Genomic DNA, 23921 nt, shown 5'->3' with positions numbered 1-23921 from the left:
TAATTGAACCACGCTACCCACAATCGTGACCATAATGCAGATCTGCAGCTTGGTTAGGAAGGTTCATGAACGTCGCTGGAGCCAGCAGGCCCCGTGAGTCCTCAGCAGAGCTTTCAGTCTGCATTTGCAGACATGCAGATAGGTATAGCACATTTGTTTCCCTTTAAGAAACGTACGCTTTATAGCATGGCTTTTCTTCACTGAGTTCTTACTCTGCTTTGCACTTTCCAGTGCACTTCTAAGGTAGGGATTATTTGAAACTTTATTTTATACTTTTATACTATCAGTGCAGAGCCGGATGCGGGGCTTGAACCCACAGACTGTGAGATCATGACCTGAGCCAAAGTCAAGAGTCAGACGCTTAACCAGTTGAGCCACCCAGGGCCCCTATACCTAAAATTTTTTAATTTAATCCTAAAAACTCCTGAGGGGGAAAATACATCTTAAAAATCATTACTTTTTTGAAATAAAGATAAAAAAAACTTGTGTCTGGAAGGTTTATTTACCAGTTTATGTAGCCCATAAGCTTGTCTCTGAAGCCCTGAATACAAGTATCTTCAGGTATTTATTATTCTCTGACAGCTTTGAGATTGGCAAATTAGAGAAATTGCCTTTCTTTGATAAATTCAAATCTGGAAACTGCTGCCACGCAAGAAGAATTGTATCTAAATTGCGCTAATATCAGTGTCTTGAGATGATGTTCACTTGATAGGAAAAACTATCAGTATTACTATGTCAGATGCTGGTTTGGAAATAGCTTTAATGCAATTGATAATTATTGGAATAATAGCTACAGTGAATTTAGTATTGAGTCAAGAAGACTATAATTTTGTTTTACTACCTTTACTGTTTGGAATAACAGTTGAATTTTCAAAAAGTAAAGAAATGGTAAAAGCAATGTGATGTGTTCTAAGCTATAAGATGTAGTGGTTTATCATCAATAACCTTCTTATGAATAAACATACCTTCATAACTGTCTGACGACAGTCACCCAGCCTTCATGAATACAACTATCCTATGACAGAGTTTAGGAAGGCAGTAGCAATGACATAAAGGGACAGCACTTGTGGCCCATGTCCCTTTGACTCAGAGATAAAGGGAGAAAAGCATCCAACTTAAGCTTTTGAGCTCTCAGTAGGATGATGATAATCATATTTTTACTCCAAAGTTTCTTGTTTTATGGTAGGCTCTGCATCAGTGATAACCAGTTGCTTTTCATTAGATTTTGCTCTGTTTGTGTCCATGGATAGCCCTTCCCCCTCTCCTCTGCCCTTTATTACTACCACTCACCACCCCCCCCCCCCCCATTGTATGTATTAAGACTTACATGTGCTTTTAAAATAAGAGCTATCAGGGAAGGCTTCTGATTCAGTGACACCTCCCTCTCCACTCCTAACCCCACTATTTCCAAAGTAGCCCTCGTGAGCCACACTTTCTGATAGTCCATTCTTGTGTAATCTCTTCCCCCAAATCTAGGCTGGCCTGATTACTTGCTCTTGACCAGAAGTATGTGGCAGGGATGACTCTGTGATACTTCAAATGTTATTTAGAAGAAATTTGCAGCATCTACTGGGACCTCTTGGAATGTTAGCTCTGGGGAAGCCAGTGCTATGCAAACAGTCTGACTGTCTTGAGACCTCCATGTTGTGAGGAAGCCCAAACTAATCATGTGGAGAGATTATATGGAGAAGCCCAAACAGCAACCAGCTGTTCCAGTTATCCCAGTGAAGGAGCCAGACATGTAAGTGATAAACCCATCATAAATATTCTGCCTTGTCGGGCATTGAGATGATGCCACCTTCAGCTGCCATCTGATAGTAACCATGGGACTCCAAGAGAAAGCAATCACCCAAGCCCAGACAACTCACATAACCATGAGGGGTAATAACTTCCCCTATAAATCAGTAAGCTTTGTATTTTGTTACGCAGTGATAGATAACTGGGACATCCACCATTGCAGGACAGGATGGCCATGAAGATAGCTTTCCACATCTATCTTTTGTCAGTCTCCTTGGCTTAAGTATGAAAACATGCATAACTTTCTTATTTTCATATGCAATTTAGTTCTATTAATGGTCATGAGGACTAAGTCATTCCATTTAGAGTCATGATAATTGGAGCATTTTGAAAACATCCACATTGTAGAAACCACACCTATCCCTCTCTCCCTTATTCCTGCTCTGATTGTGTACCAGTGTACTTCCCGGACAGCATATCACCCATTGAATGTGCTCAGCTCACTGGAGGGGAGAAGCTTAGGTAGCTACACACATCCAAGGCACATCAGCTTGAAGACAAAGGCAGCAAGAGGAAGGGGCTGAGAATCAGTGCCAGGTGGGTAGGGGAGACACTTGGCCTCTCCCATCTCTTGGCACCAGCTTTTCCCAAGGTCTTCTCCCAATATCTGACCCTCTCACTGTCATTTCCATTTTTTCAAGGTATGTTAATTTCCTTTTCCATCTTGGAAAAGAGGCTGGAGAATCCCCTTCCCTTCAAGTTCAATGAGACAAGGTTGGAGTTTTTCAAAAGGAACATTTACTAGGAAACTAAAGGGAAACCAAACAGAATGCAAGAGAACAGAGGCAGAGTTGCTGATGGGTTCACGGAGTTCAAATTCAAAATGGCCTCTGGCCACAGCTGGACTGGCTAGATAAAGCTTTCTAGACACAAAGCCACCTGCCTGCCAGGCAGACAGGCTTCTTTGCCTGCTGGCTCCTACAAAGCCACCTTCTGATTCATATCAATAAGCTAGTAACATAGTCAGTAGTACCCAGGGCTGCTAGGTCTCTGGGCAGGAAGATCTTTGGGTGGGTGGGTGGGGGGGACAATAGGCACAGCTGCCCCAGGATCTCCTACCCAGGTTCTCAGTGCCAAGGACATGTCAAAGTTTATTGGGATGGCTGCCTGTTATCTGCTGTGGCCAGTCTGGTTTCTCTGGGACCATTCTTCTGGGCTCATCTGCCTGGCTCTAGAGACAGTATATCTGCTGGCTATCCAGCTGGCACATGTCCTTCATGCTTTGGTTTGGAACACTGGTATGGTGGAGGATGTCTGAATGGGGAGGAAGAGTCAGAGTGGAACCTTGGGCAAGGAAAGTTGAATTCTCATGTCATCAGATGCAGGCAGAACCTTGGGTTCTCTTTGGATCCCGGTTGTTGAAAGCCAATCAGAGATGGAAATGGACTAGGCAGGCTGGGGAACACGTGAAGCTGAAGTGTGGTTAACACTGCCTTACAGAACCAAAGGCCTCTATTTAGATGTGAAATCAGTGTAGAGTTTCTTAAACCAGGCAGCTGTGGCAATAAGAACTTTCTGAAGACATGCAATGATCCTGCTTCTACCCAGTTAGCCCCATAGTGAAATGTTAATTCAGACAAAGATAATGAGCTTCCCAGGATGTTATCTTGGAGAAGTGGTGCAATGTGTGGTTGGGATACCCAATTACCTTGCACCCATGATGGGAGAGAGAGGACCACTAGGTAACAGCCACCTCCTCCCCCCACCCCAAGGTATGCTAAGGCCTTTGGTTTCATTTGTATGGAGGCAGAAGCAACGAGGATGAGGAGCAGAGCTGGCAGTGGGTTGGCTGATGTGGTCACAAAGGAAAAGCTGAGTAATGAATGAGATACCCGGGGAGAGCCCTTGACCTTCACTCTTGTAGGTATTTCCATTCCCCAAGTGCTGTGAAAGTGATATATGTGTCTGGAAGTGAAAGGAAACCTGTCTGTGGCTTCCCAAGGCTATGCCCCTGGGTTGTTGCATATGGAAATACCCCAGAAAGCACTCAGGCCAAGAAGGCCCAAAAGTTGTGCCTTTCTCAGGGGAGGGTTGTGTTACCTCTCCATCAACTCATCTCACACAATGGTACACCTGTTCTTGACGCTGTTCCCCTGGTGGACAAATATGCCCTGAAAGGGTAGTCCAGAATGCTTATGCCATTGAGATGCTTGCCTCCCTAACAGAGATAGATGGCAATTAACTTTCATTCTAATGTCAACACCAGTTGCAAGGAAGTGGCTGCTGGCCATCTAGAAAACACTGTTGAGGATTCTGGCTCCTCAGAATCTAGGTGCAGCACAAGAGACATCTATGATCAACTGGTACTCTCTGCCATGTGCATGGGAGGGGGCAGTGAATTTGCTGTGAATTAGCCCTCCTTGCACTAGATTTTCTCTAGGGGGACAGCCTGTTTCTCCTCTGACTCTCCTGGGTCTACTCCTTGCAAAGCTGGAGCACTTCTTGGGGTAAAATTATTTTCTGAAGACAGTTATTAGCTCAAAGGTAGTCCAGTATGAATTAGATCTGCTGCCTATTTAGCACCTGGATATATTTTTAACTATTCTGTCCTTCCAGGGCATTCAAGCAAATAACATCATGTCAGAGTGACATTTCCAGAGCAGGTGCTATGACCCCATCACCAAGGGCCTCATAATCACTAAGAATCCCAGTGCTCTAGGGTACTCTTAGTGTTCTCACTACATCAGGTGGTTTCTTCCACAGTCCAATCTTGGTTCTTGGCCATGACAGTCATGCTTCCCCTGCAGCACACCACCTTAGGCCACTTGAGGATGGCCAGGCCATTCATATTCACCAAACCTAATATGGAAAGAGGGCCAGTTATTGCTGTGGTTACAGCTCAGCATTTGGTCACTGCAGTCGTCCGGGTGTTGTTGGATGGGAAAAGTTACTTAAGATCTTTGTAAGGTGGTTGTCCCACTGTGTCCTCGGCACAAACAATCCTCTTACCAATAGTCATCGTTTCTGTAGGAAGAAGAAACAAAGAGAATGCTTTGGTTTTCATCCATATATATTCTTTTATTTTTAAAACTGAAGTATGATTAACATACAGTGTTATTTTAGTTTTAGGTGTACAATGTATTGATTCACAATTCTATACAACACTCAGTGCTCACTATGGTAAGTGTAGTCACCATCTGTTGCCATACAATGTTATTATAATATTATTGACTATATTCCCAATGCTGTACTTTTCATCTCCATGACTTATTTATTTTAGAACTGGAAGTTTGTATTTCTCAATCCCCTTTATGTATTTCTCCCATCCCCTCCACCTGCTTCCCTTCTAGCAACCACCAATTTGTTCTCTGTATTTAAGAGACTGTTTTTTTGGTTTATTCATATGTTTTGTGTTTTATATTCCCTATAGAAGTAAAATCATATGGTATTTGTCTATGACTTATTTCACTTTGCATAATGCTTTCTAGGTCCATCCATGTTGTCACAAAATGGCAAAATCCCATTCTTTTTTATGGTTGAATAATATTCCATTATATGTGTGTACACATACACACCACAGTTTCTTTATCCATTCATCAATCGATGGATACTTGAGCTGCTTCCATATCTTGGCTATCGTAGGTACTGCTTCAATAAACACAGGGGTGCATGTATCTTTTCAAATTAATTAATGTTTTTGTTTTCTTTGGAATTTTGGAATTTTCTTTGGAGTTTAGTGGAATTACTGAATCATATGGCATTTCTAATTTTAATTTTTTGAGGAACCTCAGTACTGTTTTCCACAGTGGCTGCACCAGTTTACATTCCCGCTAACAGTGAACAACAGTGCACAAGGGTTCCTTTTTCTCCACATCCTCACCAACACTTGTTATTTCTTGTGTTTTTGATTCTAGCCATTCTATAGGTGTAAAGTGATATCTCATTATGGTTTTGATTTGTATTTCCCTGATGATTAGTGGTGCTGAGCATCCTTTCTTGTATCTGTTGGCCATCTGTATGTCTTCTTTAGAAAAATGTCTATTCAGGTCCTCTGCTCATTTTGTAATAGGATTATTTGTGGAGTTTTTTGGTACTGAATTATAGAAGTTATCTATATATTTTGCATATTAACCTCTTTTTGGACATATCATTTGTAAATATCTTCTCCCATCCATAAGTTGCCTTCTCGTTTTGTTGATGGTTTCCTTCACTGTTCAAAAATTTATTATGGTGTGGTCCCAAGAGTTTATTTTTGCTTTTGTTTCCCTTGCCTGAGGAGACATATCTAGAAAAATGTTGCTAAGGCCAATGTCAAAGAAATTACTGCCTATATTTTCTTCTGGAAGTTTTATGGTTTCAGGCCTCACATTTAGGTCTTTCATTCATTTTGGGTTTATTTTTGTGCACAGTATAAGCAAGTGGTCCAGTTTCATTCTTTTGCATGTAGCTGTCCAGTTTTCCCAGTATCATTTATTGAAGTGACTGTCTTTTCCCCATTGCATATTCTTGCCTCCTTTGTCATAGATTAAGTGACCATATAAGCATGGGTTTATTTCTGGGCTCTCTATTCTGTTCCATTGATCCATGGGTCTATTTTTATATCTGTACCATACTTTTTGGGGTTTAGAGGGAATATATCTCCACATTATAAAGGCTATATATGACAAACTCACTGATAATATGATACTCAATGGTGAAAAACTGAGAGCTTTTCTTCTAAGATCAGAAAATAGACAAGAATATCCACTCTTACCACTTTTTTATTCAACATAGTACTGGAAGTCCTAGCTGTAGCAATCAAACAAAAAAGAAATAAAAGGCATCTAAACTGGTAAAAAGAAATAAAACTTTCACTATTTGCAGATGACAGGATACTGTATAGAGAAAACCCTAAAGACTCTACCAAAAAACTATTAGAACTGATAAATGAATTCAGTAGTTTCACATACAAAATTAATATACAGAGAGGTGTTGCATTTTTACACACTAATAACAAAGTAGCATAAAGAAAAATTAAGAAAACAATCCCCATTACAATTACACCAAAACGAATAAAATACCTAGCATGGTCACACGACCATGGAGGTAAAGACCTGTACTTTGAAACTAAAACACCGATGAAAGGAATTGAAGACAAGACAAACAAGTGGAAAGATATTCCAATGCTCATGGGTTGGAAGTATTAATATTATTAAAATGTCCATACCATCCAAAGTAATCTACAGATTCAATTCAATCCCTATCAAAATACCAACAACATTTTTCATAGAGCTAGAACAAATAATGCTAAAATTTGTATGGAACCACAAAAGACCCTGAATAGCCAAAGCAATCTTGAGAAAGAAGAACAAAGCTGCAGGGACGCCTAGGTGGCTCAGTTTGTTAAGCATCTGATTTCAGATCAGGTCATGATCTCACAATTCACGAGTTCAAGCTCTGCATTGGACTCTGTACTGATAGCTCAGAGCCTGGAGCCTGCTTTGGATTCTGTCTCCCTCTCTCTCTGCCCCTCCACTGCTTTACTCTGTCTCTCTCTCTCTCTCTCAAAAAATAAATAAGTAAATAAAGAAGAAGAACAAAGCTGGAGGTATTAGAATTCTAGATTTCAAGATATACTACAAATCACACATACATTTTTTAATGTGCACCAAATAAGTGCTAGGCACTGTGATAGTTGCTGGGGATATAGATACCATGAGTGAGACACATGCTGCCTTTTCAAAGGGCTCACAGGGGGAGAAGTTAGAATATGAGAAGCTGAATGACAGAGTTGTACATAAAATGCATAGGGAAGGACAAGGGGATTGAGGAGGTCTACAGAGAGGATTCTGAAAGATAAGTCAAGCTGGACTGTTTAGGCTAAAGGGAAGTCCATCAGGAGGGAAGGAGGGAAGGCCAATTTGGGCAGAGGAAAGAGTTTGTGCAAAGGCACAAAAGCAGGAAAGGTGTATGTTTGGCCCATTGGAGGAAGTGGCAGAATTTGGAGTGAGGAATAGAAGGGGAGGAAGTAAGGCTGGGGAGGAGAGAGGGGCGTCTGTGAGGTGCCACATCCATTCCTTTTCTTCAAGCTGTGAAGGATGGGCTCTTTCAGTGGAGTCCAGACTTAGAGTAGCAGGATCTCTCATGTTTCACACTCAGTGGAGCATCAATTTAATTTAAACTCAGGGCATCTTCCAGTATAGATTAGGGGTATTAATGCTGCTGTCCCAGAGAGAAAGAAAACTGGAATCAGTCCCAAGGACACAGCAATAACAAAAAATATACATATTAACTATGGGAGATTCACAAACATTGTGAAACTAGAATACATGGACTGCATTTCAAGGATCAAATGTTCACATGTGAGGCTATAACTTAGAGCAATAAAAGCTAGAGCATACACTGTAGACAGACTGTGACCATCGAATGTAAAGTGTGTGCCTGGGCTTGGGCACACCCATACCCCTGGGAAAGGGATGTTCCTTCCTGAGTCTAGGAGGAAACTGTGAATGGATATTTGTCTTATATTGTGATTCAAAACAACCTTCCCAGACCAGCTAATGCTCTGGAGCACCCTATGAATGGCTCTCCTTCCCAGCCTACCACCCACATCCTGCAGGATCTTCCCAGAGCCCCTTTTCTCAGCTGTGAGACCGATACCTGCAGGCCCAGCTTGCCAGTCCCTGAGTCTTTCCTTATCTGGGAAGACAAACTGTCAACAGGCTTAGCCTCACCAAAGAATTAATTGTGCTATTAGCCAACTAGGCCATGCGCCATATTCCTTCAGGTTTTGAGTACCTATTATGTGCCAGGTGCTCAGATATGCACTTCACAAATCCTTAAAAGGACCCTATGAGTCTCTTTACTGGAGGACATAAAAATATAGAAAGATTAATCTGCCCAAAGCCATACTGTTACTATGAGTCAGAGCTGGGATTTGAACCCAAGACTTGTAACTTCAAAGTCTATGCTTCAGCAATTACATTGTTCCTAAATTCACTCTGTAAGTCCAGTCTATACATCTGAGCTTCTGCCTTGGTTTTCTAGATACTCTAAATCAGAAGAAGGAACACTAAGAAACCCTAGTCTGAGCCAGTAGCTTGCAGCAGATACCACAGCCCACTTACAGCTTCCAACCTTACTACTCCATTTGGATTCCCCCGGCTAGTGACCTGCCCATGTACTTCATTTGCCCCCTCAATTTTATGCACAACCTCAGTCTTCCCTGTTCTGACCTTAGTTTCTCCTCTCCATTTGAAGCAGCCAAATGGCCAAATTATAGGGCAGCTCTGACCTGACCTCCACAGCTGGGTTTTGCTCACTTGGCGAGTTTCCTTGTGGAAAACTGGAATCAAACACAGCCCCGGGAATACTGTGGGGTGCCTACTCTCTTCTTTAGCTGGATCTCCCTCTTCTATGGTTGGGTTTATTTTCTGGGCCCTGATCCTGTCTGGTCCCAGTATCCTTTGTGTTCTTACTCTGGACAGTGCCATGAAGGCCCCAGAATGTTTTTGGCCTTCCAGCCCACAAGGTGACAGGATAAAGGAGTTTTGATGTCTGGTGGAATGGTGGTGTGGTCGTCTCTGCCAGGGGTCTTGCAAGAGAAGCTTCTCGGAAATGAACTTTTTCTAGGGAAAGTCAGATATACAATTCAGGTGTGGAAAAAGTAGTTCGGTTGTTACAGGAGAAGGGTAGTTTTGAGTGTGGCATGGGTGAATTGTGCTGTGGCCCAACCTCTTTTGTTTGTCTTTTGTAGGGGGAAAGACCGGAAAAGCTCAACAAAACCAAAGAAAACGAAGTAAGTAAATTACAACAACTTCCCATACTCTTACTACCTAATGAACTGTTTCTCAGCCCAGATTTCTATAAAATGAAGCGTAAGGAAAGATTTTTCTACAGTTCAGAAGAGTACTGACCCAGTAGGGCTTTGGTGGGGGAATGGGGTGGTAGAGACTGACAACACCAACACTAGAGACAGCAATGGCAGCACAAACATTGGTGGCCATAAGTCTGGCCTAGCTGGTTCCAGGGCTGGCACCAGGCCCATCTCAGTGGGCAGAAGCAGCAGTGTCCTTGTTATCAGACCAGTGCCCTCCCAGGAAGCACCAGGGGCTTGGAAGGTATCAGGAACTTCAGTGGCATCAACAGGAAGTAGTGGGTACAATCTTATCAGAACAGAGGGGAATTTAAGTGAATTGAATTGTCCTGAGACATACAGATCCGATTTGAATTAAATTGAATTGAAACCAAAGATGAGTACTGTCTCAATGAAAACCGTAATGTGAAGTGACATTTCGATCACAAAAATGACAGCTGATGTGAGACAGGCCATTGAAACTGACCCCAAATTAAGAACATGAAAAGACTGAGTGGATCATTAGATAATATCTTCCTGTGAATTTGAAAATGGGTTTTGATTACAGGAAGTATCTAAGGGCTTTGAACTAAGAGGCTTGTCAAAAATTGAAGTGACTCATTACATGATTCAGTCTTACATGGGCTTATTATTGTTAAGCTTGTATTTAAATTTTTTATTTAAAAATCACAAAAATCTCATGATTTTGTTGACTATTACTTAGCACTGCTTTGGAAATATATGAAGAAACATCAGGCCCTCCTGCTTACAATATGATTAGCTTCTTTTTTCTTTCCCCGAAGCGGGCATTCTTTATTCTTCATTGCCCCTCACCCTTTTAAGAATCATGTTAAAGAAATAAAGCAGGGTGAATGTGACTATTCTTTTAGTCAGGAGACTGGGGTGATAGCTGGAAAAGGAGAGTCCATTTGGGTAGTAACTACTATTTGTGGGGCACTCAAGTGCTCTTCTCTATCCTAAGAGCTTTGCATAGCTTACTTCATTCAATGCTTGCCTGGACCCTCTGGGATAAATATTACAGTTACATTTCTACAGAGGTAACTGAGTCTGAGAAAGGCCAAATAACAAAGGTAGTGAATGGCAGAGCCAGGATCTGTTATCATGTGTTTATGGGTTCATAATGTATGCTCTTAAGTACCATGCCCAGGACAGCAAATTATCGTACCCTGAATGCCAACTACATCATGGCGCCTTTCTTTTTTTTATTTATTATTATTTTTTTAATGTTTATTTGTACTTTTGAGAGAGAGAGAGAGAGAGAGAGAGAGACAGAGACAGAGCATGAGTGGGGTAGGGACAGAGAGAGAGGGAGACACTGAATACAAAGCAGGCTCCAGTTAATGCAGGGCTCCAAACCACAAACTGTGAGATCATGACCTGAGGCTAAGTTGGATGCTTAACGACTGAGCCACCCAGGCACCCCATCACAGAGTCTTTCTAAAAAGGATTTCCAATTCAGAGGATAATTCTGAACAGTACAGACTTCATAGGAAAGTGTATTAACATCCACTGTGAAGTCAACCTTGAGGGGAAAGGTGGTGAATGGTGGCGGCATGTGTGACATGTACATTGTTACTGAGAAGGGTTCATCAGAAACAAGCAAGAAGCAAGGGCTATAAGTGAGGTGTCATTAAAAAGGTATAGTAGAGTCCTGTCACAGTTTCCAGATAAAGGGCCAAGTTAGTGAATTATTGCAAGGCAAAGCTTACTCTACCTGATGGGAGTTGAGCTGATATTTGGAGTTTGTTACTCCGAGTTTATAATTTGTTACATTTATTCATTAATTCATTCAACAAACATTTATGGAGCACCAGGCAAATGTGAGGACCACTAGAAACACAAAGATGGCCAATGCACACCCTATCTTCAAGAGCTTGCAGTTGTCAGTAAATGGCTAGAGAAACAGGCCACTGAGGAAGAAAAGAGAGTAAATGAAGTCTCATCAAGAAGCCTGATTGAAATTGCTATGTGTGTGTGTGTGTTGGGGGGGGGGGGGGGAGAGACTGTGTGTGTGTGTGTGTGTGTGAGTGTGTGTGTGTGCGCGCGCACGCGCACTTGCGCACATGTGCATGTGTACAGGATTCCATTTTCCCAAGTCGGAGAAGAAAAAGGAAAAAAGTTATAAAAAAAACTGGGTCAGGGTGAAAGTTGAAAGGTTCCTAGGATATATGAGATGCACTGGATTGTGACATGCAATCCCACTAAAAAAGCATGGTGTTCTCCCACTGACAGTACAGCTAGAAGCCAACTATAAGCCAACATAAGAAGGGACTTGCCTTGTTAAAGCACAGCTCTGGTGAAATATTCCAGGGGGCCATCCATGCCCTTCCCCATGTCCATGCACAGGTATCCTACCTTTGCAGTTTGGGACTTGGACCTCTCAATGGCCATCTGTAATCTCAGGTGCTACCAAAGACTTGGTAATTCTGATCGTATTATTTAGAAAATTAACTTTGTAACACCAGCAAGGTATAACAAACAAGAATTCCAAACAATGAAGTAATGATGCTTTTTTGTGTAAGTTATATTTATTTGAGTGTAAGAACACATTTTATTATCACAGTTCTGCTTTATGTTGAGGTAAGTGCTTATAATAATATATTAAAAATTACAGGATTTATGATTTTAATAGATACATTTAGGAAAAGTTGACTTGTTAAATTTACTGAACATTTAAATGCTCAGGAAAATCCAATATGCTAAGTTTAGAAATTTATTTTCTAAGATGTTGAAATGCTTAAAGTAGTTTAATCTAAAAGTATATGATTTTATTTATTAGCATTGGAAGAGTTAACAGTGCTTGAGAACCATTTTGTTTAACACCTACTGTGTTAGATGTTTGAAGTGTTTGATGTAGTCACTCTTTAGATTTGTGACTTCAGTTTGAAATGTTTAGGGAAATTAGCCAATCAATTGCTTAAACAGTGTTTAAGTATTAGGAGAATTTTACTTGCTAGATGTATAAGGTCTTTTCTTTAATTTGAAATGTTTAAGAGAATTTGATTAAGTGTGAAATCAGTGTTTAGCAGCTTAGGGAAATATAATCTGTCAAATTAGTGAACTAATTGAGAATTAAACATGGAAAAAATGAAAATGAGTGCTTTAATTTCAAAACGAAATGATTAGTTTCATAAATCATTGTAATAGCTAATATCATATATAGCATTTAGTATGTACTGTTCTAAGAATATTACATCTATGAATTCCTTTTCTCCTCACCACAGTTCTCTGAGGTGGGTATTATTATTATCCCCATTTTACAGATGAGGAAATCAAGGAACAAAGATGTAAAAGGACTACTTTACCAAGTGCTATGGAATGAATTGTATACCCCACAAAATTCATATATTGAAGCCCTAACCTCCAACGTGATGGTATTTGTAGATGGGATCTTTGCAGGGTAGTTAGGGTTAGATGAAGTCCCAAGGATGGGGTCATCATGATGGGATTAGCGCACCATATAAGAGACATCAGAGAGCTGGTGCTCTTCCTCTCTTTCCCCTTGCCATGTAAGGACACAGTGAGAAAGCAGCCATCTATAAGAGAGGGAGAGAGTCCTCACCAGAACCCAACCCTGGGGGTACCTCATCTTTGACTTCCAGCTTCCAGAACTGTGAGAAATAGATGTCTGTGGTGTAAGCCCCCCAGTCTGTGGTATTTTGTTACGGCAGCCCAAGCTGAGGCATCAAGTGCCTCCATTTCCTAGGGCTTTCATAACAAAATACAACAAACTGGGGGACTTAAAATAATAGGAATTTATTCTCTCACAGTTATGGAGGCCAGAAGTTTGAATTCAAGGTGTCATTGGGGCTGTGCTCTTTCTAAAGACTCTACAGAAGAATCCTTCCCTGGCCTCTTCCTGGCTTCTGGTGGTTGCCAACCATCATGGTGTTCCTCGGCTTTTAGTTGCATCACTCCACCATCTCTGCTCTGCTGTCACACTGCATTCTCCTTGCTAGCTCTCTCTGTGTCTTCACATGGTCTTCTTATCATAAGGACACTAGTCATTGAATTTAAGGACGATCCTAATCCAATAAGACCTTATTTTAATGTAACTGAATATATCTGCAAAGATTCTTTCCAAAAAAGATTGTGGGTAGATTAGCATTTTGGAAGGACACCGTTAATGCAGTATCCCATGTCACCAATATCCAGCACATTGATAAAGTCCATGTCAGTTCTCAGTCTTCATCTTATTTGACTTATTGGTAACCTTTGACAGATCTGATAACTCCCTTCTCCTGGAAACAATTTCTTCTTTCTTGTCTTTGGACACTCCTGGTTTTCTAACAATTTCAATGACTTTCTCCTTCTCAGTCTCTATTGGTTTCTCTTTTTTTCCTAGCTTTAAGTGTTGGAATGTCCCAGTTTTTAATCCTTGGACTTCTTCTCTTCTCCATTTATATGTCAACCATCTTTACAACATCAGTTTGACCTTTCTCTGGAATTCTAGATTTCTGCATCTAACTTCCACTTGATGTCTCCCTATAGATATTCAATATCTGATTGCCCTGCACTGATTGCCCAAGCAGTGCTTGACCCGCTTCTGTCTTTCTCAGTTCACTTTCAGGTGCTCAGGCCCAAAATATTGAAATCATCCTTCACTTCTCTCTGTCATACGCTACATCAGTAAATCCTATAGGTCTCCTTCCAAAAATATATCCAGAATGTAACCACTTCTCACCATTACCCCACTTCTACACCAGTCCAAGCCTATACTGTTTCTGTCTGGATAATAGCAGCAGACTCCTAGCGGATTTCCCCCCTTCTACCCCGCCCCCTACAGTCTATTCCCAACACAGAATCAAAGGGATCACTTATGACCTCAGATCACATCACATCTCTCTTAAACCCACGAACCATGAGATCATGACCTGAGCCGAAGGTGGGATGCTTAACCGACTGAGCCACCCAGGCACACCCACATCTCTCAAAAATCCTGCAATGGCTTCCTGTTCATCTCAGAGTATAAACTAGAATCCTTATAGAGATCTATGAGGTTTTATGTGATCTGAGCCCTGCCCACCTCTTACTTTTCTGATCTCATCTCTTATTTCCCTCCCTCACCCTTGCAACCCCCACATTGTTTTCAGTGTTCCATGTACAAACTTCCCTAAGGCCTTTGTATTGGTCATCCCCCATCAGCCTGCATACACATGTGACTTCCTCCCTCATCTCCTTTGCTCAGATGTTTTAATTCTCCATGAGACCTATGTTATCTCTATTAAAATTACCACCCCCTCTCTTAAAAAACAAAACACAACCAACCAACCAACCAATCAACAAACCAAAAAAACCACTACCATACTTCTGGTCCCCCCCTTACTTGCTCTATTTTATTTTTCTTTTTATTGATTAGTGACTATTAGCTTCAATAATACAGAATATGCTCACTTACGATGTTTCTTTTCTGGTTTTCCTGCTAGAATTAAGCTCCACTAGGGTAAGAATTTTTTGTCTATTTTTTCTCACAGATGTATACCCATTGTAGGTAATCAATATTTGTTGATAAAGAAATGATTAAATCCCCCACATCCTTCTGCAAAGTGATTGTTTTAAAGGAAACTTGATTGAGTATGACTTGAATAGAATGTCACAATATAGACAGTAAATGATGCAAATAATGCAAAGAGGCATCTTGAAAGATTGCAGAGATAAGCAGCCAGCATCATTAAGTCCAAACATGGAGAAATTCTAGAGGACATGGTCATGGTTCTTCCAACCTCTTTTGTTTTGTTTGTTTTTTAAAGTGACTAGATTTTATTTTATTTTATTTTATTTTATTTTATTTTATTTTGCCTTGTCTTGTCTTGTCTTATTTTAATTTTTGATTGGGGGGAGAGGCAGAGCGAGAGGGAGAGAGAAAATCTTAAGCAGTCTCCATGTTGCAGTTCTCAATTCCACGATCCTGAGATCATCACCTGACCTGATATAAAGAATGGGGCACTCAACTGACTGAGCTACCCAGGTACCCCCCCCCCCCCCCACGCCATCTGTTTTTTAAATTAAGATAATTCTGTCACAGAGACCTTTATGAGAACGCTCTGGGCATTTTTGTTGTCCCAAATCTCACCTGAGACAAAGACTGGGAACTCGACATTACTGTAATTCTCACGGGTGATGCCTTGCACTTGGAGAACTGAGAGCTGGAAGGTAGGTAGAGCTCATTTTCTCCTCAAGAAAGTGGAGCTTCTTTGGCTTTCAGAGCTAACACTGGGTTACTTTTATAAATTAATAGAACCACTGTAGCTGTAGTTTTGAAAATATGACATGCAGAGTCCATCTAAGAAATCAACAATCATTTTCCAAGCTGTAAGACAGAAGAAATTGGAATTCTATCCAACAAGAATTTATTCAATGCTGACTTTGTGCCAGGTACTTTGCCAGGTACTGGTTATACAATGAGGAATAACAATTGCTATCCTCAAGGAGCAGCTGGCTGTACTGCAGATGACACGTACACAAATAATATCAAGTGGCACCAAATGCTATGGTAGGGGTAGGCATAGGGGACCAATGGGTGAGAACACATACAGGAGACATTTAACACCTAGTAGGAGGATCTCCAGAATGCTTCCTAAAGAAGATGACAACTGATCAGATGCTTAAAAGATGAGCTGGATGTAGCCAAGCAAAGAGAGGTAGCAAGGACAGCAGAAGAAGTCAAATCAGGAGCAAGGGCATGGGGGTGAACAAAAAGTATGGGGTGGGCCACCAGAAAGTGGGCATGGCATCAACATAAAGTACAAGGAGGAGATGGATGCAGGGTCACAGAGGACCATGAATAGCAAGATAGGGGACCTGATCTTGATCTGAACAAAGGGCAGCTATTGAAGTGGTCAGATTTGTACTTTAGGACTTGGACCCTGCAAGCAGTGCAGAGACTGGATAGGAGAGCAGGGAAACCAGGGTAGAGCAACCATGTAGGAGCAGGTGAAGCACCCCTCTTGCCTTTATAGTCCTCATTTACCCTGGCCTTGCAGAAGCGTTGGTCAGTGGGGAGGAGGTAGCTGGTTTTGGCTCCTGAGAGCTCTATTTGGCTGGTCCTGAGACAGGATGAGAGCATTTACATTCAGAATTTCCTAAAAAGGGACAAATGGAACTCTGAAAAATAATGAAGAGCAAGAAATATAAATACCAAAGAGATAATGAATGAAGAGTCATAACTACAACCCAACCCACCAATGTTTAGTATACAATAAAATGGATGTTCGATCTGCTCACCTGTGAAATTGACTCCAGGATATCACCATTACCACTTACAGATGGTAGGCATTTTCTGGCTAAACAACAAGACCCCAGTATCCTCTAGCTTTTATTTGCCTGACATAAGGGAGACCTTGAAGGGAGACGCATTCAGCCTGCTGCATGTGTGGGTGACTTGTACCCTCCCCTCTGAGTGCTTCCACCCACTTTGAAGAGCTGTGCAGACTCTATGTGTCTCAATCCTCCCTCAGGACTCTCACACTGACCAGTCCCCCTCCTGCCTGTTGATGATCACATTCTGGAAACTTCTCTAGGGACCACAGAGGAAAGGCTCAATCACCCTCTGCAGTAAAGATCCAGCAATGAGCTCATGCCAGCTAAATACATCAACTGGGTGAATAATGAAAGCCCCTACTTTTCACCATGGGGAGGAAGCATAATCTCAGACCTCAAGGGGTTCACAGTCAAGAGAGAAGACAGATGACTCTAACTCACTAGAAAGCAAAAGCTAGAGGCAGTAAGTGATCAATATGAATCACAATCACAGTATCATGGGAGCACTTCATTCTAAGTGGGGTGTAGTTCACTTAAGACTTCACAGAGGAGGTGGCACTTATTAAACCCTGAGGATTATGTAGGATTTATATGGTAAGAATGTAGAGGAAAGGTACAGCAGGTTAAGGAAGCATCAGGAGAAAAGGTGAAAAATAGAAAATTAATTTAGGCACGATAAATAGGCATGGCCAGCCAGTGGAAGCTTTTGAAGGAGGGAGACCTGGTAAAATCTGAGTTCTCCTGCCTAAGGAGAGTGGCTTAAAATGAGAAGGAAACACCCGAGGGGCTGTGGACATTGCTAGCATAGACTACCTAAGGGAGGGAGGGCAGGCACTGAGGGGGACCTCCTTCCCGGGCACCTGTTGGGACCAGCCTCACTGAACTGAGTGGTGGATACTCCCTTCAGCAGGTATGACCCAGGAGATGGTCAACCACACTGAGTTTACACAGGCCAAAGAGAACAGCTGTAGAATTCATAGTCTATTGCGATACCATGAGAGAGAAAATACCCACTGCATGGTGGCCTCAAGCAGGGGTCTCCCCCATAAATTACTCAGGCCTATCATGCTCCCTTTTCTTTCTGTGATTATGGATGTGTTTCCCTTAACTTAGGAGAAGTTCTCAGAATTAGCTTAAACACTGGGATGTCGTTGTATGGAATAAATACATCTAATAGGTTGAACAGAACTACGTTTTGAAAAGTCCATTAAATATGTGGTAATTTAAAAATAATATAATATCTTATAGCTTAGTTTTCTGTGTGAGAGAGAGATCCTTAAATATGTTTGTTGTTTGAAAAGAGGTTATGACATAAGACACTTTCTTTCCCCCAAAGATTTAGAGGCTTATATTAAGTTATTCACAATATCAACATTTTGGGTATTATTCCTACCATTAACTTTTTTTTTTAATGTTTACTTATCTATTTTGAGAGAGAGAGCGAGAGAGAGTGTGTGAACATGTGTGCATGAGTGGGGGAGGGGCAGAGAGAGAGAGAGAGAGGGAGAGAGAAAATCCCAAGCAGTCTCTGTGCTATCAGCATAGGGCCCGACTCGGGGCTCGATCCCACAAACTGTGAGATCCTGACCTAAAATCAAGAGTCGGATGCTTAACCAACTGAGTCACCCAGGTGCCCCCCTACCATTAACTTTTCATCTCAGCTTCCCACAACATCCAAAAAAAAGCAAAAGCAAAACCAAAACCAAACAAAAACACCTATCAGCACACTTTTCTGTTATTTGAGTATCTGCTCTTTTCTGAAAAATCTGACTGATAGTTGGCCATGGAATGCATCTATCTCTCTGCACAGTGCTGTTAACACTGGGCCTTTGCATAAATTAGAACCAGGAGCCCCTCCAGGCACACTCACTACTTGGCAGTGGAAAGACAGCTGACTTCAGCTTTGTGTTTCCAGTAGGCCCAGCTCCCTGCTGCAGGAATCGCCTATAGGAGTATTTGCAAGGCCCTGGGGGAAAAGCTCTTGGGGGTAGGAGTCCCTTGGGGAGCTTAAAGGCCCAGACCTTACCTTGGCCTGAGAGGCTGTATTGTTCTGCTTAATGAAGTAAAGTGTCTTCCTTGCAGGCAGGTTCCCACTGGCAGAGACAACTATGACCTGAGGTGGATGTTTCTTTACCTGATATAGGATTTTCAGTTTCTTATGATCTGTTTGTCTTGCAGTCACTCCTGTCACCCCCAGCCCTTAGGAAGGTTTCATTAAACACTGGCGCCGGGCGCTAGCTGTGCTTTGGGGAATTGCAGAGGAGCTGGGTCCATGCTGGGGGTAAGCAGTGCAGGGAGAGGCTGTGGGCTTGAAGAAGCAGGTCAGAGACCTCTGACAATGACCAGCAGAGAAACCAGGAGCGCGACTCGGGGCAGAAAGTAAGCAACAAGCAGGACTGATGAGACACAGAATCGCTGAGTGGTGTGGGGAAAGGAAATTAACAAAGGCAGACACAAAGGGCAGAGGCTCAGACAGGTAGGACCTGAGGACCCGGGACTTTCATCAAAGGGGCTGGAAATTCAGGGAGAAGGGAGAAAAGTGACCAAGGATGGAGAGAGTACTGGGAAAGGTGGTTCTTCCTGCATGAATTAGGGATTGGTGTTACCTGTGAAGAAGCTGAACTCTCATAGCTCTGCCCTGAGCACCTGGCCTGGGAGACAAGATGAGCCAGCAGAGTGGACAGGATGAGGAGACTGAGCTCCATTCCAGTCCCCTGGGGCTCACGATGAGGGGTGGGGAAGTAGAAACCCCAGGGGCAGCCACTCCCCTTGCCTGAACCCGGAATCCCTGGGACTCCCTGTCCTAGCTACACCACCTCCTCTCTGCTCTTCCCAAGTCTTTGTTCTGTGGTCTGCTTCTTGTCCCAGGTCCCTGTTAGTGTCACTTCCCAACACCAAGGTGGCTCCATTCACCCCATCATATCTCTCTGTTGTATGTTCATCTTTGAACTTATCATGACCCATTTGTTTACATGGTCATGGTTTGTCTGTCTCCTTCCATCAGAATGCGAGTTTTACATTCAACACTGCATTCCCGGTGTCTGGAACAGCATTTGGCACGCAGCAGGTGCTCAGTGAATGCTGGCTGAATGAATGTGGGAGGGCAGACATCAGGACAGCTGAAGACTGCTGTAGGAACTGATGATAAACGTGCCAACGGCCAGCCCTTGGGGTTTAGAGGAACATAGTTTGGAGTGTCTTCCCAGCTCACACTCCTGTCAGCTCCCTCCCTGGGCCCACTCCCTGGGCCTAAATTAGATCACATCACCAATGTGACCAATGAACCAATGCCGGAGTGTGCTGACCGGACACAGCCTGGGGGGACACAGACACATTCCTGGAGCAGAGAGTGTGGTTACGTCCTCCCAAACCACAGGGGCAGAAAGGGAGGTAGGGTGGGTCCTCAAGGCAAATGGGATTATTTTATCAGAAGAAGGAATGCTGCATAAGCAACACATAAATTTTCACTTCAGAGCCTTTGGCATTAAGACAAAATCATGTTCTACTTTGAAGGAATCAAATCTTTGCCGCTACAAAGTTTAGTCTTATCAGAATACATTTAAAAACACATTTGCGGGAAAACCCCACAGAACGTAACAGGACTGCTAAAATAAAAAAAAGAGTAGTCCATTAGCTTTTAGGACTTTTTTTTTAAAAAGGGTTTCAGTTAATCAATTTTACTGCATATTGTTCACTGCATGTCCTACTGGTTTTGAAAATTACGGTTATATTGAAGCAGCAGCTGATTAGGTGGGGGAGAAACAGAAGAAGCAAAACAACTGAAAAATAAATTAGCAAAAAAACTTATATGACAAATCATTCGGGAATGTGAGGTCACAAGGGAGAGGGCATGAGAGCCAGCAGGAGGAAAATGAAAGAATTTTCCAAAAATCCTTAGGCATTGTTTTAGCTTTACGTTATTAATTGAGTTGCGTAACAACAGCACAGAGGAAGAATCTTTTAGAACCAGCATCGCTATGTGATCCATAGATTGCCTGACCCTGTGAGGACCCAGTTGTGTCTGACTGATGTAGCTGCCTGACCAGCAGAGAGGCAGGTTTGAGAGATTTGCTGAGAGACTGGGTAGGTCCATACAGATTTGTTTCTAGGAAGAGGGGAGGGGAAGAAAAGAGAGCAACTGGAACAGCTATAGGCTGCCTGACTCAGCTTGATGAACAGAGGCAGAGAGAGCCTTTCCTAAGAGGGGGGAGGAGGTCCACATCCAGACCCAGTCAGAATGGCCTTGGTGTCTGTGTCCAAGATGCATTGGGGCAGGAATCCGAAAAATCTGTATTAGTCAGCTTTTGCTGCAATAAAAACTCCCCAGTCTTCGCTGCTTATAAGAATGAACACGTCTTTCTTGCTCGTGGGTCTGTGGGCTGTCTGTGGCTCTGCTGGGCTCAGCCGGATCTGGCTCCAGACAGGTGGAAGTCGGCTTCTGTGTCTTCTCATTCCAGGGCCTAGGCAATTCCCTGACATATGCCAAAAGCCCAAGGGGATGAGTAGAGATAGGAGATGCTTCTGAAAGCCCCCACTTGGAGCTGTGACCCCACCCATAGTCTATTGGTCAAAGCAAGTCACAGGGCCTCACCCAGAGCAACCAGAGTATAAGACCCTTAAGGAGTGTAGAGAGGGCATGTAACAATGGACAAATAATACAAGCTACCATGTCAGCTCTATCACGGCTTTGCCTTATGATGTTGGAAAAGTTAGTTCAGCTTCAGTTGTCTTATCTGGGGAGATGCTATCGTCTTCCTCACAGGGTGAGGGTGACATTAGATGATACATGTACAGCGCTTAGCACCACGCCCTGGATAGAGTAGGTGCTTGATGTAGGCAAGCTAACATGATATTATTACTCATCTGAGGTACTATGTCACAGGTAAGGAACTCCTGCTTGTCGGGGGCAGGGGGGGGGGGGGGTGCGGGGTGACGACCGGCACTAGGGAGAAGGCAGGACAGTGACTGACAGCTTAGATGGGCACAGTCTGGGGCAGCAGTAGGGGAGGTGGTGGTCAGGCAGGCAGGTAAGGATTTAAGGTGGTAGAAAGGCTGTGGACACACTAGACCCAAGCAAGGCTCACGAACACTGGGTGATTAATGAATGAATGGATGCGTGGCTGAGAGATGACTCAGGTTGAGTCCCTCTTGGACAACTCTGGAAGAGCAGCTGGTCTCAGGGCTGTTGTGGCTTTATCTTCCCACCCCCAGGACAGCCTGGTCACCTTACTTCTTCCAGGGAAGGCACACTTTGCTCCCTGAGGCTGAAGCTGCCAGGCCTCACTCCCTTTCCTTCTGCCCCCACTGTCCAGTCACCTCATCTCTCTACCCTGTCACACATATCCTGCTCTGTACTTCCCCTTCCCCAAACAAACCCCCTCTCCGAAACATCTGCAGCCCTCCTCTGGGGCTCTCCACATGCCATCTTCTATCATCCCTGACTCGTTATTCAAACCTTCCACCTGCTTCCCTGCCTTAAGTTCTCCCTGGAAGCCACGGCTCTGCAGTCCTCTCAGCAGAAGGCCATTTTGTCCTGTGAGTTCCCTGGGTCCCAGGCTGGGGTGGGGGCACTGTCTCTTTTGCTCCTTGATGCCTCTGCCTCTCCATCTTCTTGTCAAACCACCTGCCTTCCCTCGACCTCTCTTCCCTGCTACCACCAGGAACATCCTTGGCCATGACGAAGACCCCTGCTGCCCCCCGCCTGCCACTGCTCCGCACTGACAGCCAGTCCAGGTAGGTCTCTCACCTGGGTGCCAACCCATCCCATCGTGAAGCCACAGCCAGCTGTTGTGACAGTGGTGGTGACAGTGGGGGGTGGTGAGGGAGATTCAGCTCTCCAGGAAAGCTGCGGAGAAATGGCCTCCAACTCGGCGTGCCCTGCTGCAAAATTATGTTGGAGGACCTATAAAAGGTGATTTATTTTGAGAGAGTTCTTTGTGCTCTGTAGCAGAGGAGATTTTTCCCCTTTATCGAACGATTTCAGGAAGTCTGGAAAACAAAACTATGTACTACACCACGCTGGAGACACAGTGGGTACAGTTGCCATTTTCAGCATAGATTGAAGTGAGATAATGGCAGCATGAAATTGCAATAAATGGGCACAGTCATCTTGCTGAAGCCAGCACAAGAGCACGCATGGGCCGCTTTCTTCTTCAGAGGGGGCGTTGTGTGCCACTGCCCCGTTCTCTGCCTTGTGGCGAGGGCACAGAGGCCGAGATCTGTGGCGGTGCTCTTTTCACAGGTGCCATCAAGGGCAATGATGTTCCCCCCTCCCTGAGCTTCAAGCCAGGTCCCCACATCTGAGTACCACACCTTGGATGGCAAAGGCTATTCTGAGAACAGACCCTGAAGACGTTCTGGAGGCCACAGCCTCTATCCCCACTGCCTCTCCATCTCCTGCCTCCTTAGCTGCACAACTGAGGTAACCAAATCATCTCAAAATGTGAAATATCCCGGAGTCCGGGGTCTCTGAAGCCCGGCTGTATTTCTCTCCTTGTGGACCTTACAGACTTTCCCTAATAGCCCTTCCAAAGAGGGAGATCCCATGCCATGGGGCAAGACCTGGGCCTTTTCCATTCAGCTTTTCAGTGGGTAGAAGTTTGAACTGAAATCTGCTGGAACCATGCAGTGGCTGTCAGTGAAGAATACCCAGTGTGGGGGTCAGTCAACTGGGCCCCGCACACCTCACACCGAGCACGTGGGAAGCCGGGCCCTCTGGCTGTCTCTCATTCAGCCAATACCACGCACCTACTCATTGCTGGGGCCTATACAAGGGTCTAGGGATTCAGAGATGAATGGGATCCACTCCCTGTTCTCAGGGAGCTCATGGTCTATTCAGGAAAATGAATACGAAATGACAAAATCGCAGGCACCTGGGTGGTTCACTCAGTTAAGTGTCTGACTTCGGCTCAGGTCATGATGTCATGATGTCATGTTCATGAGTTCGAGTCCTGCCTCCAGCTCTGTGCTGACAGCTCAGAGCCTGGAGCCTGCTTTGGATTCTGTGTCTCCCTCTCTCTCTTCCCCTCCCCTGCTTGCACTCTCTCTCTCTCTCTCTCTCTCTCTCAAA

At 43.6% G+C, this 23921-nt stretch overlaps 1 protein-coding gene and 1 long non-coding RNA gene across 2 annotated transcripts in view; one reads left to right on the top strand and one right to left on the bottom strand.

Annotated features, from left to right (window-relative positions):
* The window catches only part of LOC123601320, a 36951-nt gene extending 13157 nt beyond the window's left edge, over positions 1-23794 (top strand). Inside the window, exon 3 of the long non-coding RNA XR_006714050.1 lies at positions 22513-23794. This is a non-coding gene — a long non-coding RNA (uncharacterized LOC123601320). The remainder of the gene's footprint in view (positions 1-22512) is intronic.
* SYT9 (synaptotagmin 9) overlaps positions 2513-23921 on the bottom strand; it is a 200168-nt gene continuing 178759 nt past the window's right edge. The window contains exon 7 of the mRNA XM_045484374.1: positions 2513-4761. Within this exon, the coding sequence (XP_045340330.1) occupies positions 4753-4761 (9 nt within the window). The 3' untranslated portion in view covers positions 2513-4752. The remainder of the gene's footprint in view (positions 4762-23921) is intronic.

Source organism: Leopardus geoffroyi, chromosome D1 (genome assembly GCF_018350155.1).
Source record: "Leopardus geoffroyi isolate Oge1 chromosome D1, O.geoffroyi_Oge1_pat1.0, whole genome shotgun sequence".
In the NCBI taxonomy this organism is placed as follows: domain Eukaryota; kingdom Metazoa; phylum Chordata; class Mammalia; order Carnivora; family Felidae; genus Leopardus; species Leopardus geoffroyi.
The sequence above is the reverse complement of the archived record's forward strand: the minus strand, read 5'-3'. Positions and strand labels throughout refer to the sequence as shown.